Source organism: Micromonas pusilla (assembly GCF_000151265.4).
Source record: "Micromonas pusilla CCMP1545 genomic scaffold MICPUCscaffold_3, whole genome shotgun sequence".
In the NCBI taxonomy this organism is placed as follows: Eukaryota; Viridiplantae; Chlorophyta; class Mamiellophyceae; order Mamiellales; family Mamiellaceae; genus Micromonas; species Micromonas pusilla.
In genome coordinates, this window is record NW_003315884.1 from 987,843 (window position 1) to 1,005,383 (window position 17,541).

The window sequence follows — 17,541 nt, forward strand, 5'->3', positions numbered from 1 at the left end:
CTCCCGCCGCCGCCGCCGCCGCCGTTTCCCGCGTCGCGAAGCGAGCGCACGCCGACGCCATCGCGCGCGTCGTACCCGGGATCGACGTACTCGCGCACGCCGTCGCAGAGCACGACGGCGCTCTCGAGAAGGTCGTACCCCGCGGTGAGCGGACGGTCTACCGCGAGCGGCGGAAGAGTCGTCGCGCCGATGACAAAGACGCCGACGAGGGAGGAAAAAAAAAGGCTCGAGCTCGAACGCGTCGTCGACGCGTCGCTGGAGACCGCGTCCCGAAAGCTCATCTCCGCGGGGATCTCGCTGCCGCGCGTGAAAATCGGCGGAACGCTCTACGAGATAGACGGTCGAAGAGTGAACTTGTGCGTCAGCGGCGGGAGGCTGCGCGTCCGAAGCGGCGGCGGCGGCGTCGTCGATTTTCTTCGGTGGCTCGGGAAGCGCCGCGCGTTCGCCGGCGCCGGTGACGGCGACCGGGGCGCGCGAGAGCCGCCGCCGCCGCGGTGGCGAGGTTGAGTCGAGTCGAGTCGAGTCGATCGATCGCGGCGAAACGACGGTCGCGCTTCGTGTTAATAGCCTAGCATCCCCGTGGATATGTATTACGACGTCGTCGCTATCCCGTACCGCGCGCGCTGCGCGCGCCTCCGCGCGTTCCGTCCTCGTCTCGTCCCCCTCCGGCGAAAAGTCGTCACAGGTCCTTCGCCTGCACTTTATAGTTGTTCTTCGTCATGCTGCTCCACGTCCGCCGCGCGATGATCGCGAAGTGTTTGGGGTTATGCAGCTTCAGCCCGACGAAGTCGTGCGGGAACGACGCGTACGTCACGATGACCATGAGCAGCAGGATGAACGCCGCGGCGACGAACGGCATCAAGAGGATGAATCCCATCGCGTGATGCGTGTGCGAGAGCTCCACGAACCAGTCGTGGAGGACGTTCAGGGCGACGTACTTCACGAAGATCACCGCGGCGACGACGCCCGCGATCATCTTCGGGTTCGCCTTGATCATCGACGGGTCCACGTCTAAGACCCCGCCCGCCATCGCGTCCGCCTGTTTTGTTTACGCGCCCCCAGCCTCCCCGCGCCGAGCGAAGTGATGAACTTTTTCGCGGGGGCGTTCGTCGCTTCGCTCGCGGCTTTTCGTTTTTTCCCAGCAGGCTGGGTTTTGTTTCTTTTTGTCGCGACCCCCACTCGGGGAGTCAAAAGGGAGTCGAAAAAAAGAGAGGCTCGGACGCGTTCAGGTGGCCGATGAAAAGTGTACGTGTCCCTGCTAAAAGGTTTTTGGTTTTTCTTTTCGAGCGCTTGTTCAAGCGACGAAGCGTCGGCGCGGCACTCCGACGCGACGATCTACACGCGTAAGTCCGCAAATGGCGCCTATGATGGCCTGCGCGGCGACGACGAATGTCACCCTTAGCGGTGTCCGCGCCTCGGCGCGCGGTCCCGTTCGCGCGCGACGCACCGCGGCGACTCCGGTCATCGCGACGCGTGCGGGGAAATCCGCCACGCTCGGGGGCATCGCTCAGAGCAGGGTTCCCACCATCGCGGCGGCCGCGGTCGTCTCCTCCGCGGCGCCCGCGCCGCGCCGATCGGTCGTCCCCGCCGCCGGCGGTGGCGGTCCCGTCGTCGCGGACACCGTCCCCGAGGACGTGAGATTCGACATGACCCCCGAGGGCGAGAAGAAGCGCTGGTCGATGATCTTCGCCCTCTTCTGCGCGTTCGTGCTCTGCAACCTCGACAAGGTGAACATGTCCGTCGCGATCGTCCCGATGGCCCAGTCTTTCGGCTGGACGTCCATCGAGAAGGGTCTCGTGCAGTCCGCGTTCTTCTGGGGCTACGCGTTCACGCAGATCCCGGGCGGGTACCTCGCGTCGAAGTACGGCGGCAAGTTCGTCCTCTTCGCGGGCGTGATGCTGTGGTCGTTCGGGACCCTGATCGCGCCCGCGTGCGCGCACTTCTCCTTCACCGCGCTTCTCGTCTCGCGCTTCCTCGTCGGTCTCGGCGAAGGCGTCGCGCCGTCCGCGGCGACGGGCGTTCTCGCGAAGGGTGTCCCCGGTTCCCAGCGTTCCGCGGCGGTCACCGCGACGTTCGGCGGTTTGGACGTGGGCTCCCTCTCCGGGCTCATCGTCGCGCCGCCCATCATTCTTTTCCTCGGCGGCTGGGCCGCGGTGTTCTATCTCTTCGGCGCGCTCGGGTTCATTTGGGGGGCGTGGTGGGCCTTGTGCTACATGAGAGACAAGAGCACCGACGCGAGGGATACCCCGGAGGAAGTCGCGGCTAAGGCTGCGGCGCCGGAGAAGGCGGAGGACCCGATCCCGTGGGGCGCGTTTTTCAAGAACAAGTCGTTCTGGGCGCTCATGGCGGCGCACTTCACGTGGAACTACTTCTCCTACGGCCTCCTCGCGTGGCTGCCGTCGTTCCTCTCCAGCGCGCTCAACGTGTCTCTGAGCAAGTCGTCGTTCCTGTCCATCCTGCCGTACCTCGCGACGGTCGGCATGACGCTCATCGTCGCCCCGACCGCGGCGAAGCTCGAAGCGGGCGGGATGACGCGCACCAACGTCCGCAAGCTGTCGCAGACGCTCTGCTTCACCGGCGGCGCGGTCTGCCTCTCCGCGGTCGCGTTCGTCGTGAACAGCACCCCCCCGGAGGCGGTCACGCAGACGACCGTGATCACGATCATGACCCTGCTCTCGATCGGTTTCGGCCTCGGCGCGTGGGTAAGAACCGGGTTGTTCTGCGGGCACCAAGACATCTCGCCGAAGTACGCGTCGATCATGCTCGGGACGACCAACACGCTCGCCGCGGTCGCGTCGACGCTCTCGACGTTCTTCACCGGGTACTTCTTCTCCATCACGGGCGGGAACTGGGCGCTGTCTCTCTTCCTCCCGATCGCGTTCTTCCAGGTCGTGAGCACGCTCATCTTCATGATGTGGGACTCCACGCCCGTGGACTTCGACGCGATCCAGGCTGAGGGCAAGCTCAAGGCGGCGTGATCGTGAGGCGACGGTTTCGGTTTCGTCTACTGGTTGACGCCTCGCGACGCGCGCGCGTTCGCGGGGCGTGACGATTGATCCAAATTCATTCAAGTTTATAAGACATGCATTCGCGCAGAAAACGAGTGAGAGTGGGGAGAGGTGAGGTGGGGGTGTTTTTTATCAGGCGACGTGAGCGGGCGAAGCCGCCCGCGGTGAACGCGTGCTTCGACTGAGTCATCGAAGAGCACGCACCCTTTGAAATATTATCGGGTCATCCCGCATGCACTTAAACGAACATCTTCACGCGCGCGCGCGTCAGTTAACTCCGCGCGTCTCGCGTCGTACTATCAGTAACAGCGGTCGCGGCAGCGGCGGCGACGAGAGGGAGGAGAGACATAAGGGCTAATAATATTCCTTTTTTCGCGTGCTCAAATCAGGTTAAAAATCGAAGGCCAGGCAATGGCGCTATTCTTCGATGTTTTAAGTTAATACGTGCGTCTCTTCCTTCGCACATTGATCACCCCTGGGAAACCCATCCCACACTCTCGCGTCTAACGCCCGTCTCGTCTTCCTACATCGGGCGTGAACAATTTCTCGTTTTTCTTTCGACTACGCGTCGTTCTTTCGTTCTTCGTCGCGGATTTCTTTCCTCGCTCACGCGGACGCGGCGGCGGCGGCTTCCTTCGCCTTCTTCTTCTCGCCCTTGAGGTAGAACGTGTACGCGGTGGACACGAGGACCGCGATGAAACCGACGATGTACTTCCAGTTCAGCGCCTTAGGGAAGAGCACGAAAGAGATCACGATCGAGAGCACCTTGCGCAGGGACTTGATGATCTCCGCCTCCGTCGCGCCGTAGTACTTGATGAGCGACAGGATGAACGACACGGAGGAGTAGCCCATGACGGAGAAGCCCATGATCATCGGGACAACCTGGGTGTACTGCAGCGAGTGCGCGATCGCGGGCTGCCAGCCCCCGGACGCGATGAACGGGATGAGGCCGTACACCGTGCCGATGAGGGACGCGAAGCAGAGCACCTCCTGCGTCGTCGACGGGTTCTCGCATCGGAAAAAGTTCTTCTCCTCAAAGTTGGCGCAGATGGCGTCGACGCAGAGCGCGCCCGCGATGAGCGCGACGCCGATGGGTGCGAACGCGGGGGAGGACGCGACGTCACCGAGGGTGAAAAGGACGATACCCGCGACGAGGATCGCCGCGGAGAGCCACTCCTTCCAGTTGTACTTCTTCCCGACGATGAGCACGGAGAACGCCATCACCGGGACGATCTTCGCCGATTTGAACACGATGCGCGTCGCGTAGTTGAGGTACGACAACGCGTAGTTCGTCATCGCCATGCCGCCGTACGTGTACACGGACAGGATGCCGTAATTCTTCCAGGACGCCTTGCGCGTTTCGCCCGTGAGCTTCATCTCGAGCGCGCCGCAGAGGAAGTACGTGAACGTCGTGAGCACCGTCATCCACGCGCTGAACTTAAACCCGGGGATGCGGAAGACGCCCTCCTGGAGCGCCGCGAACCCGAGCGCGGAGCCGAGGGAGCCGCCGGCGAGGATGAGGAAGCACAGGGACTCGTTCTTCGGGAGCGTGAGACCGAAGACCTTCTTCGCTTCGCCGGGCGCGGCCTTCTGGACGCCGCCCGCGTTGCTGCGAGGAGGAAGGGGTGGGGGAGGCGAAGGTCAGCGATCGCCCCGACGATCTTTTCGGCGCGCCCCCGCGGTACCAAAACCCTGCGCCGAAAAGGCGACGTCGATCGCATCGACGACGCCGCGGGGATCGGCGCGACGCGAGCGACGCGAGCCGCGAAAGCGCGATGCGACGCGATATTCGAGCGCTTCGCACGCGCGAGAAGGCGATTCGCGCGATTCGCGCGATGAAACTCACACAACGAGGGAGCGGCGGCCGGCGGCGGTGGGCGCGACGCGCGACTCGAGCTTCGCGCCCGCCATCGCCATCTTTCTCGCGCCGAAGGAGACGGCGCCGGAAGACGCGGGCGCGGCGATCGCCGCGCGCGCGGTCACGCGCGCGCGCTTGGGGGCGACCACCGGGGTCTTCGCCATCATAGGGGCGGACATGCGGAGAGCAGCCATCACGGTCGTGTTCACGTCTAGCGCGCGGGGAATGTGAGCGGCGATGCGCGGAGCTTTCCTGAACCGTCGTCGCTTTCGCGCTTTTGTGTCGTGCCCCGTGGCCGACACCGGGACAACACGTAACGAAGAGTCGCGGCTTCTCGCTTTTCCAAGTGGACACGGCTCGAAGAGTCGCGTTGAACTTTTACCTACTTTTCCGCGCCGCGATTCGCGGAGAGGCCTGAAACTTCCGAAGCAGCGAATCACGACGCGTCGCGGCGCGAGCGACTGCGAATTTCGGAGAGAGCCGCTGGCGAGAACGCGCGTTTGAATTTTGGTTTCGGACTCTCGGTCGGTTTTCGCTCTCGCTCGCTACACCTTGGACACCCTCGCGCCGCCGCCGCCGCCGCCGCCGCCCCCCCCGCCGCGCCGTCTCTCTCTCCTGCGGTTCAACCACGCGCACAACCCGACGGCGACGACGCTCAGCGTCGCGTTCGTCACCCACGCGGTGTGGTAACACGCCGCCCCCGAGACGCACGCGTGGTCCGACCCCTCGCCGCCGCCGCCGCCGCCGCCCGCGTTGGCCTCGTACGCGCGCCCCGCGAGCACGGTGCTCAGCAGGTACCCGCCGATCGCGGGGGACAATCCCATGAACCCTCGATTCGCGCCGAAGTGCTTCGCGCCGAAGAGCTCCATCACCAGCGTCGGCATCGCCCAGAACAGAGCGCCGAAGCACCACCCGACGACGAACACGCCGACGAACAACCCGACCGCCGCGTCGGCGCCGTCCGTCACGACGCTCAGAAGGAACTGCCCGAACGCCATCCCGGCGATGCACGCCGCGGTGAACGCGACCCTACCGACGCGACCTTGACCGTGCTCGCGGCTCGCGAGCCGATCGCTGAGCTGCCCGGACGCGAGCCGTCCGAGCGTGTTGGCGCACGCGAGGAGCTTCAGGGTCGTTCCATACGAGCGAATGTCGGGGTGGAGTTGAAAGGCGTCAGTTGGAGTTGAAAGGCGTCGAGGGCGGGGATTGAAAGCGAGGGCTGGGCGCAGAGACACGCCGGGAAAAGTCCTTAAGGATCGGCGTTCACCACGCGAACGCGGTCGTATGGGGACCAGTGTAAGGAGAACGCGCCTTAAGCAGCGAGTGCGTCGTCGCCGCTGCGTTCGCCGCCAGCGACGGAAACGACGCGACCACCTGCGACAGGTTATTAATCACCGTCACCCCCGAGCCGAGACCGAGCATGAGCGCGAAGAACAGGAGCCAGAAGTCGATGGACGACAGCAGCGCGACCGGGCCGACGCCGTCTCGCGCCGCGCCGTTCGCCGCCCGCGCGGTGGCGTCCACGTTGTCCATCTCGTGTCGCGCGTAGATCAACCTCCCGGAGCCGCCGAGCAGGACGCCGCACTGGCACGTCGCGAGCGCCGCGAGGACGCACAGGCACGCGGTCGCGAGGGCGGCGCTCTCGCCGGAGGCCTGAAGCGCGAACGCGGACATCGCGACGAAGATTGCGGTGACGGCGCAGAGCGCCAGGCCGTTGGCGAGCTTGGCGTCGGCGTCGCCGCCGCCGCCGAACGCGTCTAAAAATTTTCCCAACCGCGCCGTCCACCCCGATCCGCCGCCGGAGCCGCGCCCGAGCGGGTACGCCGCCGTCGCGCCCGCGCGATCGCGATCCCAATCCCGATCCCCGAGCGCGCCGTCGTCGCCTATGCCTGACGTCGCGGACGGCAGCGCGAGGTACTTGGGGTGCCCTACGAGCCGCGACGCCGCGACGTCCACGCCGCCGCTGAAAAACGCGACGAACACGAGGAACCGCGCCGGGCACGCGAAGAAGACGTCGTACACGAGCGACAAACAGCCGCTGCTCAGACCGAAGAACGCGACGAGGAGGCCGACGAGGCGCCCGTGCGTTTTCGAGTCCTCGAACGTCGCGTAGTTCGCCCCGAGCGCGGCGGTCAGGGAGGTGGAGCATCCGGTGCCGAACGTCCACGCGGCGAAAGACGCGAACGCGCGCGACCGCGGCGCCCACCCCTCGATCGTCGCGGCCATCATGAGGTACCCGGTCGTCTTCAGCGCGCCACCGAGCGCGAGCGTCGCTCGCGAGCCGTACGCGTCGAAGAACATCCCGCCGAACACGGAGAAGAAGGCGCCGAAGTGCGCGGCGGAGCCGACCGCGTTGGTGGCCTCCTGCGTGAGATCGAGATTCTTCTTCAGCAGCGGGGAGTACACGGGGAACAGGTACAGCGTCCCGGACGACAGCATGACGAACTGGCACAGCGTCAGCGTGAGCCACTTCGACGCGTAGACGGCCTTCATGTCGCCCCCGGTCGGCTCGGACATGGGCGACGCGCCGGGCGAAGTGCGCGAGGAAGCGGGGCGGTTTGTAACAATTCGTTGCCGCAGTTTCCGGTGTACGACTCCGAAAGGAAGAATCCGCGAGATGGATCCTCGCCGGCGTCGCGGTGACGCTCGCATGAGAAGAGCGGGGGGCGAGAGAGTCTTCCAGTTTTTCAATATAATATTAAAATAATAAATCGGGTCAGATCGTTCCTCCCCGCCAGCGCCGGCGACGCTTCGCGTTTCCATCACGACGGCGCCGCGACGGCCTCTCCTCCCCCGCCCCCGCCGCCGCCCACTTTCCGCGAGAACATCCCCTCGCTCACCCCCGGAAAACCGAAACTCTTCAGCTGAATCGCGACGATCGCGAGCGCGTAGTACCCCGCGACGACCCACCACATCCAAAAATATAATGCGCTCCCGACGAGGTTCGCGTTCATCCATTTCAGCGCCCACGCGAAAAACGCCAACCCGACACCGGTTATCGCGGCGAGGAACCCGAGCTGTTTCGCCGCGACGGTCACGCCGTACATCGACTTCGACACGATGTTCGTGAACACCGCGGCGCACACGGGCACCGTCACGTCTCGCAGCTGCCCGATCACCGCCGCGTCGCGCGTGAACGCGCCCCCGCCGAAGAGACAAAACGCGCCGCACGCCACGGACGCGAACGCCCCGACGGCGACGCCGACGGACTGCAGCAGGCCCGCCATGCGCCGCGCGTTCCTCCTCGACGGCGCCTCCGGGAGCAAGTGTTTGGGCATGAACGCCTGTCCGGCTTGTATGAGCGGGTCGCCGCACAGCACGGCGACGGCGAAGACGTTTCCCGCGACGCGGTGCGCCGCGCTCACCGTCACCCCCAACGCGTTCGCGAACAAGATGAGCGCGGTGTATATCGACAGGAGCGCGAACACGAGGAACGTGATCGGGCCGGCGAACGCCATCACCGGCGCGAGCTGCTCTTTCCATCGCAGCGTGCCCCACGGGAAGTGGTCCGCGTATCCCTTCTTCTTCAGCGTCCAGAGGATCGCGACTGCGCGTCGTAGGCGGGGCGACGTACGATGCGTTCGTCGGTCAGTCGAAAGGCGACGCGATCAAATGAGGTTATTGAAACCGAGAGGTGGGTGAAAAACGAAACGATCCGCTTTTGAACGCACCGCAGCCGGCGTAGAGCGCCGCCGTCGTCGCCCACGCCGCGCCGACGCTCCCGCCGCCGTACACCGCGACGGCGACGTAGTCCCCGAGCACGTTCACGACCGCGGCGAGGCACACGCACGCGAGCGGGGACGTCGTGTCCTTCCTCGCGACGAGCACCGCGTACGCGGCGGCGGTGAGGTACGCGGCGGGCATGCCGATGCTTCGAACTTTGGTGTACGCCGTCGCCGTCGCCATCACCGCCGTCGGAGTGTTCAGCATCGCGAGGAGCGTCTCCGGGCACAGGTTCAAGACGAGCGCGACGGCGAGGGATAACGCGAGCGACACGAGCAGCGCGCCGTAGGTCTTCGCGCCGAGGCTCGCGCTCGATTCGCCTCTCGCCTCGCCGTTGGAGATGATGTTCGTCAAGCCGGCCGGGATGAACGCCGCGAGCGTCACGGTGTAGTCCGTCAGCGGCGTGCTGACGCCGAGCGCGGCGAGTTGAATCGTCGCGTCGGCCGCGCATCGACCGACGAACGCGGTGTCCGTCATCGTGAGGAGGGGCGTCACGATGTTCGTCGCGAGGAGCGGGACCGCGAACGCGACGATGGCGGCGAGCTCGAGCTTCCGGTCCACGGCGACCTCGTCGCCGCTAGCGTCGTCCGGAAAGGAGGTCGGACTCGAGCTCGACGCGTCGTCCGGGGAGGACGCGGACGCGGCGGCGGCGGCGGCGGCGGCGACCGCGCGCGGACGGCGACGGCGGCGCGCGGGCGGCGCGAGCGCGCCGAGGCGCGGACGGAACGATGAAGCGATCGTCGTCCGATTCGTCGAGGCGTCCAACGTCGCGGCGACGCGCGCGCGGACGACGCGAGGAGGACCGCGTCGTCCGCTGACGCCGCGCGAGGGCGCCGCGCGCGGCGGCGGCCGCGAGGGCGCGAGGCCGACGACGCGCGCCATGACCTCGGTTGTGCCCGGGCGGTTGTGCGGGAGCGGGTGGCTTCTCGAGGGTTAGGGCAAACGGAATGTCGAGTCAGCGACGACGAGATCTCAAGTGCCCACTCGCGCGCGCGTCGCGCGCGGGCTCGCCACGGCCTCGATGGACATCGAGGTCGCGGCGCCGGCTCGCGCGATCGAGCCGCTCCTCGGCCCCGCGCTGCGCGACGTCCTGGATGCCGAACCGAAGGCGCTCAGGCGCGCGCTCGCGTCGCGCGGCGACCCCGCGCGCGCGGACGACCACGATCCGTCCTCGAAGCGCGCGACGCGCGCGCGATCGCTCGCGACGTCCCTCGACGCCATCGCGTCGCATCTCTCCTCGTCCGCGTCGTCGTCGTCGGACGCCGACGCGCACGACCCGGTGATCGACCCGCTGCTGGAGCGCGTCGTGCGCCCGGCGTCCGCCTGCGGCGACGGCGACGGCGGCGATCCGTCCGACGCGAGCGCGAAGAAGCGCGCGGCGCTGCGCGTGATCGCGTGGGCGCTCTCGCCGTCGCCCGAGCGCGTCGGCGACGCGCGCGTTCGCGCGCGACGCGTCGCCGGCGTGCTCGCCGCGCGATGCGCGCCGGGCGATCGTTCGGACAAGCGCGCGCGGCTCGCGGCGTGCCTCGCGCTGCGCCGCGCGGCGATCGACCTCGACGACGTCGGCGCCGCGTTCGACGCGCGCTGCGACGTCGCGCTCGCGGCGACGGCGTGCGCGCGCGGCGCGCCGAGCGAAGGGCCGCCCACCCGGCTCGAGGCCGAGGCCGCGGACGCGTTCTTCGCCATCACCGCGCGACTCGCGGTCGCGGCGGCGCGCGAGGAGGAAAAGGGAGGAGAGAAGGGAGAACGCGCTCGCGTTTGCGGCGGCGGCGGCGGCGGCGGCGACGGGCCGTCCTCGGCGGAGCGCCTGACGGCCGCGCTGCCGCGTCTGCTGCTCGTGACGCGAACGGTCAGGGAGTGGTGGCCGGCGTCGCACCGCGCGCCGCGCCTCGCGACGAGGGAGATCATCAAACGTCTGGAGTCGCTGTCGGCGACGAGCGACGACGACGGGACGCGAGAGGACAGGGCGACGTACTTGGCCGCCGCGTGGAAGGACTTCGCGCCCGCGCTCGCGATCGGCGGCGGCCTCGGCGTCATCGCCGGCGACGACGCCGCCGACGCCGACCCCGCGGCGAGCGTCGCGCGGTGGCTCGACGCAGCCGCCGCCGCGACCGCCGCCGCGACCGCCGCGACCGCGGGGGGCGCCGCCGACGCCGCGACGACGGACGCCGTCGTGCGCGCGTTCGCGTCGCTCGCGTTGCTCCTCGGGCGGTTGGGCCTAGCCGCGGAGACTGATGAAGACGGACGACCGTCGAGCGACGCCGCGAAGGACGCGGCGGCGGTCCTGCGCGACCGCGCGTCCGCGGCGCTGCTCCCCGCGCTGAAGATGCGCTCCGAGCCCGCGCAGGAGCTCGCCGCGGCGTCGCTTCGCGCGGCGTTGTCCGCCGACGGCGCCGCGGAAAAAGCCGCGCTGCTCGACGGGCTGTTGCCTCTGATGGACGACGACTCCGACGTCGCCGCGACGATGGAGCCGAGCGTGGGCGCGGGGCTCGCGTCGACGACGGCGTGGCTCGTCGCGAGCGAACCCGGCGGCGGCGTCGGCGTGCGGCGCGGGATGGGGACGGTGCTCGCCGCGTGCGGCGCGACGGCGGCGCTCGGGACGCGTCGCAACGCGCTTCGCGTCCTCGCGGAGACGCTCCGGCTCGCGACCCCGCCCGCCGCGCGACCGGCGGAGACCGAGGCGATCGTCAGCGCGCTGGCCGCGGCGGTCGGGGACGCGGACGCGTGCGCTCGCGCGCTCGCGGCGGACGCGCTCGCGGCGATCCCGCTGAGCGCGTCGTTGCCGCCGCTTCTTCGCGCGGACGCGGAGGACGCCGCGGCGGTCGCGATGTCGTCGAGCGCGCGCGCGAGCGGCGGATCCGCGGGACCCGCGCGCGCGCTGGAATCCCTCCTCCGCGCGATCGCCCCTCCGCGCGACGAGGAGGAGACAGAAGACGACGACGACGACGGGCCGGCGGCCGCGATCGAGGCGCGCGCGATCGCCCTGCTTCCGCGGTGGGCGGTCACGGTGCCGACCGACGCGTGGCGCGCCGTCGCCGACGTCCTCGCGGCGACGTCGCTCGCGCGGCCCGGCGCGGCGGCTTTCGTGCGCGCGACGTCCGCGCTGTCGCCGTGGACGGGCGAGCCTCCCGCGTGCCGCGCGTTCTTCGTCGCCGCGAGAGGGGCGATGCGAGCGCACGACGAATCGCGTCGCGTCGACGCGAGCGGCGCGTCGGCGCCGGCGTCGGTGTTCGAACGCCTCGCGCCGCTCCTGTTGCTGCGAGCGCCGTCGCCGCGCGCGTGGGACGACGACGACCGCGCGCGCGGCGACGGCGACGACGACGGCGACGGCGACGCGCGCGCGCTCGCGGACGCGCTCCTGAAGATCGCGCTCGCGACCGGCGTCGAGCACGACGACGTGCGTCGCGTCGCCGCGGAGCTCCACGGCCGCGCCGCGCCGAGGGTCGCGTCCGTCGCGCGATCCGACGCGTTGCGCGAGGCGCTGCGCGACGCCGACGCCGACGCCGACGCCGACGCCGATTCCCAGTCCGCGTCCGCGTCCGCGTCCGCCGCCGACCGCGACGCCGCGTTAGCGCGCGCGCGCGCGTGCATGTTCGCGTCGTGCGCCGCGTTGTCCGCGCGAGGGCTCGGCGCGATCCAGGACGGCGGCGTGGACGATCTCCGCGCCGCGGCGGCGGCGGCGACGCGGCGACTCGGCGACGACGACGAGAGCGCGAAGACGCGGACGGGCGCGGCGGAGACCCTCGCGGCGTTGACGCGCGCGGAGCTCGCCGCGAAGACGCGCGGGCGCGAGCGAGGGAGCGAGACGTTGCGCGGCGTGTTGGCCGTGATGCGACGCGACGCGGACGCCCCGGCGTGGGTGGCGTCGAGCGCGAGCGCGAGAGCGGCGCGCGCGCGACTCGCGCTCGCGAACGTTCTCGTCGTCGTCGCGCGCGCGCCGCCGTCGGATCCCGACGCGGCGGCGGCGTTCGTGCGTTTGACGTTGCCGTCGTTAGCGTCCGCCGCGGTGGGCGGCGGCGATAACGTCGACGACGCCGAGGAGGTCGACGCGTGCCGCGCGGCCGCGTTCCAGGCGGCGATGGTGATCGTCGCGAGCGCGGCGACGGCGACGACGACGACGGCGGCGGCGACGGCGGCGGCGCGAGACGCGGTGGCGGAGCACGCGAAGACGGTCGCCGTCGCGGCGTCGCGCGCTTTATCGAGCGGCGACGGCGGCGAGCACGGCCCGCGTTCGCGACTGGCGGCCGCGAAACTCGCGACGGCGCTTCTCGCGAGCGACGAGGACGCGCTCAGGGCGTTGGGGGAGTCGCTGGCGACGCTGAGAGGCGCGCTCGCGGTCGCGGCGGGGACTTCGGATTCGAAAGAGCTGTCGGACGTCGCGACGACGCTGCTCCGCGCGATGGGGGGACCGATCGACGACCGACGCGAAGACGCCGCGGCGGATGCGCGAGTAGTCAGTCAACTAACTAGCTAGATGAACAGAGAGCGAATAGCGCGCCTCGCACGGCTCGCCCTCGACCGCGAGGACGTCGTCGAAGTCGACCTTCATCCTCCGAGCGGCGGCGGCGACGCGGCGCCGCGCGCGATCCGCCGCCGCGATCGCCCGCTCCACTTTCTCTCCTCGCTCCTCCCCTCCCTCCTCCTCCAGCGCCTCCGCGACGGCCGCCATCGACGCCTCGAGCGCGACGATCGCCCCGGCGCCGCGCTCCCACGCCGTCAGCGCGTCCGCGAATCGCTTCGCGCGCGCCGCGGAGGCGTACTTGAGCGCGAAATCGAGCGCGTCCGACGGCGGCGTTTTCAACGCGCGCCACGCGCGCTCGAGCCGCAGTCGCATCGAGTCGGCCGCGTCTTCCGAGGCGCGCAGCGGCGGCAGGCGACACGTCGCGTCCTCATCCTCGCTGTCGTCCTCGCTTTCGTCCTCGCTGTCGTCCTCCTCGTCCTCCTCCTCGTCCTCCTCCTCGTCCTCCTCCTCCTCGGAGTCGGAGACGTCCTCGTCGGCGGCGGGCTCGCCGGCGTCGACGACCGCCGCCGCGACGGCAGGCTCGAGCGTTCGCCCCTCGCCGCGCGTCGACGCGGTCGACGGTCTCGCCGCGACGCGACGCGGGTCCGACGCGCGAGCTGTCGAGGAGGACGAGGGTTCTGGAGCGAGGAGCGAGTCGCTCTCGGCGTCGTCGCGAGGCGCGCGCGCGGAGTCGTCGTCCGCGTCGGAAACCGCCGCCGCCGCCGCCGCCGACGACGCCGCCGCCGCCGACGACGACGGCGGCGGCGGCGGTCGTCTCGATCGGTACCGCTCCACCGCGTCCGCGACCGCGGCGATGTTACGCTCGCGCCGCGCCGCCACGACTTCCGAGGGCGCGTTCAGCGCGAGGATCCTCGTCGCTTCCCTCTCCGCCGCCGCCGCCGCCGCCGCCGCCGCCGCGTCGTCGTCGTCGCCGTCGCCGTCGCCGTCGCCGCCGCCGGCGTCGTCGTTTTCGTCCATCGCGGTCCTTCCCGCCGCGGCGTCGCTCGAGAGCGCGCGCGCGAGTCTCTCCTCCACGGTGACCTCCGCGTTGTCGTCGACGCCTCCGCCGCCGTCGCTCGCGATCGCGCCGTCGCGCGCGGGCGAGATCGTCGCTCGCGTCGCTCGACGAAAGCGGCCGCGACGTTTGACGTCCCGAGCACGTCTCGCGAGCTCGACGCGATACGTCGCGAACGCGCGCGTCGCGTTCGTCTCCGCGTCGAAGACGCCGACGGCGTCGAGTTTCGCCGCGCGCGCGGCGCGGCGTCGTTCGAGCGCGGCGATATCGCGCTCGGACACCGAGTGAAGGGACGACGACGAGCGTGTCGAGACGATGAGAGACGAGCCAGATCGAGTCGGAGAGGGAAATAAATCTCGGCAGGGACGAGTCGAGCCGCGCGTCGAGCGGGACGCGCGCGAGCGCGCTACCGCGACGCGCGATGAATGCAGTCGAACGTCCCTACCTTTATGCGCCATCGCCGCGGTGACGTTCGACTTCGCGACGCCTCGGAAGCGCGCGCGAAGTGGAGCGGACGTCACCACGAAACGCCTTTTTGGGTCTCAAGATCTCATCAGTGCGACGAAAGCGCGGCTGTCGCTGGCTGTTGGCTGAGAAGGCGCGGTCGGTCGGAATCTGCACAGCAGCGCGATGAAGCGCGGCCTGGCAGTCAAAGTCGAACTCGCGTTCGACCCGGCTCGCAGTCGCGGGCGCTCGCGACGCGAGAGCAGGGACGCGAGGCGCTCGGCGCTCGGCGATCGTCCCTTCCCCGACGCGCTCCTTCACTCGCGACCGTCGCGCGGCAGCTCGAGGGCGACGTCGCGCCGCTCGCCGCGCGGATAAAGAGAGTTGTCGGCGCGAGGAAAGGCACTCGATCGTAATAAACCCGAGAGCGATCCGACCGGCGGCCGCCTCTCGCGACGATGCCGCCTCTTCCGCGCGTCGCCCCGGTGCTGAACAAACGCGGCGGCAGCAGCGGCGATCTGCACGGGAACACGAAGACGAACCCTAAGACGTGGGGCGCCCTCGAGGCGAAGAGCGCGGGGATAACAGCCGCGCTCTTCTACGGCTTCATGAGCGTCGCGAGCGTCTTCTTAAACAAAGCGATCTTCGAGGTCTGGAAGTACAGGTACCCGGCGTCGCTCGTCGCGGGGCAGACGATCTTCACGGTGTGCGCGATCGCGACGCTGACGAAGATCAACGTCATCCGCATCGGCAAGTTCAACTACGCGCACTTCCGAAGGGTCTTCCCGGTCGCCGCGGTGTTTCAGCTGAAACTCGTCCTGGACATGTCCGCGCTCGTGCTCGTGAACATACCCATGTACGGCGTGTTGAAGTCGTCCACGACGCCGTTCGTGATGCTCCTGGACTACGCGCTGCGCTCGCGCGTCCCCGCGTCGCGCGTCCAGATGGCGGTGTGGCTCACGACGATGGGCGGCTTCGTCGCCGGGTGCGGGGACTTCACCTTCGATCCGCTCGGCTACGCGCTCGCGCTCGCCTCGGCGATGTGCACCGCGTGCTACGTCGTCCTCGTCGGCAAGATCGGGGACGAATTACAGCTGGACTCGTTCACGCTTCTGCTGTACAACTCGCTGTGGTCGACGCCACTCTCGCTGGCGCTGATGGTGGTCACCGGGGAGTTCACCGGGGTGACGGCGTACCCGCACATGGGCGAAAAGGCGTTTTTGCTCGCCTTCGCCACGTCGTGCGGCAGCGCGTTCATCTTGAACTACGCGACGTACGTGTGCACGCAGATAAACGACGCGCTGACGACGTCCGTGGTGGGACGCACGAAGAGCGTCGTGCAGGGCGTCGGCGGGTTGTTCGCGTTCAAGGTGAAGACCGGGGTTGTGAACATCTCCGGGTTGTTGCTGAACAGTTTAGGGATTTGTTGGTACGCGTACGAGAGGTACGTGGACGAGAGACGGCGGAACAACGTCAGGAGGGGGGTCACGAAGCTGGGACAGATGAACCACGTCTCTGATTCGTTCATCACGCGGAACGAGTCGCAACTGACGCTATCGCCGAAGGTGGTGAGGCACGATAACGACGCCGTCGGTCCGAGCGCGGGGAGCCTGGAGCGGAGGAACCAAGACGGCGGCGGCGCCGGGGTTGGGGGGCAAAACGGCGGGCACTTCGCGGTGGTCGTCGACGGCGGGAAGAGCGCGGGCGGATCGCCGTATCGGTGAAGGCGGACGGCTTGGATTGGATCGCATTCATTCTTCAGAGGGTAAACGTCGCTTGTAAATTCAAGTCTTAGACCCTACAGTACAGTATCCTACGCTCGCGTTCGTTCGTTCGTTCGCGCGCGCAAGCTGTGACGATCTTTGACCGCGTCAGTCGGCGTGCGCGCGGTGGTCCGCGACGGCGACGGGCCCCCGCGGCGCCGCCGCCGCCGTCGCCGCGTCCGCGCGCGGGTGCCTGTGCAGCTCCGGAGGGTTCCACGACGGCAACAACGACGCGAGGAACCCGCCGATGAACACCTTCACCTCGCCCATCCACCCGCGCGGCATCCCGTCGCGCATCCCGGGTAAGACGGCAGTCGTCCTCGGGCCCGGTCGCGGCGGTCGCGGGCGCGCGCCGCCGCGACGATCCGCCGCCGCCCCCCTCGCGCCGCCGCCGCCGCCGTTCCGTCCGCGCCCGCCGCGCCCGCCGCCGTCGTCGTCGCCGTCCTCCGCGCCGAGCCACCGCGCGATCGCCCGCAACGCGCCCATCTGCGCGATGTACCACGCGACCGCGACGCCCGCGTACAACGCCGTCCGCCCTCGGCTGGCGCCCTGCGAGAGGATGAACACCATCGAGAAGAGCTTGAAGAGCAGCCTCAGGTCGACGTGAAACTGCATCACGTGCACGGGGCGTCCCCCGACCGCGGCCGCGGCAGCCTCCCTCGCCGCCGCGACCGGGTCGCCCCTCGCGACAGCGGCCGCGGCGCGCTCGATCGCGCGCATCGCCTCCGGGCCGACGCCGGGGACGACCCACGGGTTCTCCGCTCCGCCGCCGCCGCCGCCGCCGTCTCGTCGCTCTTCCCGCCGCGGCGCCGGCGGCTCCGCGGCGCCGCCCGGCGTCCCCGGCGGCGGCAAAAACTGATGCTGATGCTGATGCTGATGCTGATGCTGCGCGCCTCCCCATCCCCCCACCATCGCGTGATGCCCCCACGCGCCGCCCGGGGCCCCCCACTTGTTAGAGTCACCCGCACAAAAAAACAATCAGACACGCACACGCCCGAGTAGTTTGTCAAGTCATAACGCGAGCGATATAAGACGTGGGGAGCCCGACGCGGTAGATAAGGGGCGGGACGGTGTAATTTGAGTGATGCAGACGGAACAGACTGATGATCGAAGTTCTGGGTCCAGCCGATCCCGAGGGCGACGCAGCCGGTGCGACGATTCATGTCAAGGTGGGAGAATTTGCAAGGCTGTCATGCGTATCATCGCGACGATCACCTCCGCAGACGTCA

General features: G+C 69.1%; 8 protein-coding genes across 8 annotated transcripts; 3 read left to right on the top strand and 5 right to left on the bottom strand.

Moving 5' to 3' along the window:
- Positions 1 to 679: 679 nt before the first annotated feature.
- Positions 680 to 1,030, bottom strand: MICPUCDRAFT_38802 (uncharacterized protein; the record flags this gene model as incomplete). Its single annotated transcript, XM_003057275.1, has 1 exon — positions 680 to 1,030. The coding sequence occupies one exon, from the start codon at positions 1,028 to 1,030 to the stop codon at positions 680 to 682; it is 351 nt and encodes a 116-aa protein (XP_003057321.1).
- Positions 1,031 to 1,537: 507 nt separating this feature from the next.
- Positions 1,538 to 3,251, top strand: MICPUCDRAFT_25749 (major facilitator superfamily). Its single transcript, XM_003056818.1, has one exon. It carries the CDS (start codon positions 1,647 to 1,649, stop codon positions 2,976 to 2,978), a length of 1,332 nt encoding a protein of 443 aa, XP_003056864.1. The 5' UTR covers positions 1,538 to 1,646; the 3' UTR covers positions 2,979 to 3,251.
- Positions 3,252 to 3,381: 130 nt separating this feature from the next.
- MICPUCDRAFT_32381 (Drug/Metabolite transporter superfamily) lies at positions 3,382 to 5,103 on the bottom strand. The gene is made up of 2 exons (XM_003057276.1): positions 4,855 to 5,103; positions 3,382 to 4,617 (listed from the first exon to the last, which is right to left on the bottom strand). The coding sequence occupies exons 1-2, from the start codon at positions 5,058 to 5,060 to the stop codon at positions 3,615 to 3,617; spliced, it is 1,209 nt and encodes a 402-aa protein (XP_003057322.1). The 5' UTR covers positions 5,061 to 5,103; the 3' UTR covers positions 3,382 to 3,614.
- A 308-nt stretch (positions 5,104 to 5,411) lies between these two features.
- Positions 5,412 to 7,359, bottom strand: MICPUCDRAFT_38805 (uncharacterized protein; the record flags this gene model as incomplete). Its single annotated transcript, XM_003057277.1, has 2 exons — positions 5,412 to 6,085; positions 6,174 to 7,359. The coding sequence occupies 2 exons, from the start codon at positions 7,357 to 7,359 to the stop codon at positions 5,412 to 5,414; spliced, it is 1,860 nt and encodes a 619-aa protein (XP_003057323.1).
- Positions 7,360 to 7,628: 269 nt separating this feature from the next.
- Positions 7,629 to 9,471, bottom strand: MICPUCDRAFT_56378 (Multidrug/Oligosaccharidyl-lipid/Polysaccharide flippase superfamily; the record flags this gene model as incomplete). Its single annotated transcript, XM_003057278.1, has 2 exons — positions 7,629 to 8,413; positions 8,538 to 9,471. 2 exons carry the CDS (start codon positions 9,469 to 9,471, stop codon positions 7,629 to 7,631), a joined length of 1,719 nt encoding a protein of 572 aa, XP_003057324.1.
- A 139-nt stretch (positions 9,472 to 9,610) lies between these two features.
- On the top strand, positions 9,611 to 14,393 carry MICPUCDRAFT_38807 (uncharacterized protein; the record flags this gene model as incomplete). Its single annotated transcript, XM_003056819.1, has 2 exons — positions 9,611 to 12,957; positions 13,238 to 14,393. 2 exons carry the CDS (start codon positions 9,611 to 9,613, stop codon positions 14,391 to 14,393), a joined length of 4,503 nt encoding a protein of 1,500 aa, XP_003056865.1.
- A 734-nt stretch (positions 14,394 to 15,127) lies between these two features.
- On the top strand, positions 15,128 to 16,015 carry MICPUCDRAFT_11023 (Drug/Metabolite transporter superfamily; the record flags this gene model as incomplete). The annotated part of the gene is made up of 1 exon (XM_003056820.1): positions 15,128 to 16,015. A coding segment is annotated over one exon (888 nt), but the record flags the coding sequence as incomplete, so codon positions are not given.
- A 405-nt stretch (positions 16,016 to 16,420) lies between these two features.
- Positions 16,421 to 17,224, bottom strand: MICPUCDRAFT_56382 (uncharacterized protein; the record flags this gene model as incomplete). Its single annotated transcript, XM_003057279.1, has 1 exon — positions 16,421 to 17,224. The coding sequence occupies one exon, from the start codon at positions 17,222 to 17,224 to the stop codon at positions 16,421 to 16,423; it is 804 nt and encodes a 267-aa protein (XP_003057325.1).
- Between the last annotated feature and the right edge of the window lie 317 nt (positions 17,225 to 17,541).

Excerpts from the sequence above, each read along its gene's own strand:
- MICPUCDRAFT_25749 (XM_003056818.1), top strand. The coding sequence starts at position 1,647 with ATGACCCCCGAGGGCGAGAAGAAGCGCTGGTCGATGATCTTCGCCCTC.
- MICPUCDRAFT_32381 (XM_003057276.1), bottom strand. The coding sequence starts at position 5,060 with ATGGCTGCTCTCCGCATGTCCGCCCCTATGATGGCGAAGACCCCGGTG. Across the intron at positions 4,618-4,854 it reads GGCCGCCGCTCCCTCGTTGT|CAACGCGGGCGGCGTCCAGA; the intron begins GTGAGTTTCATC and ends TCCTCCTCGCAG.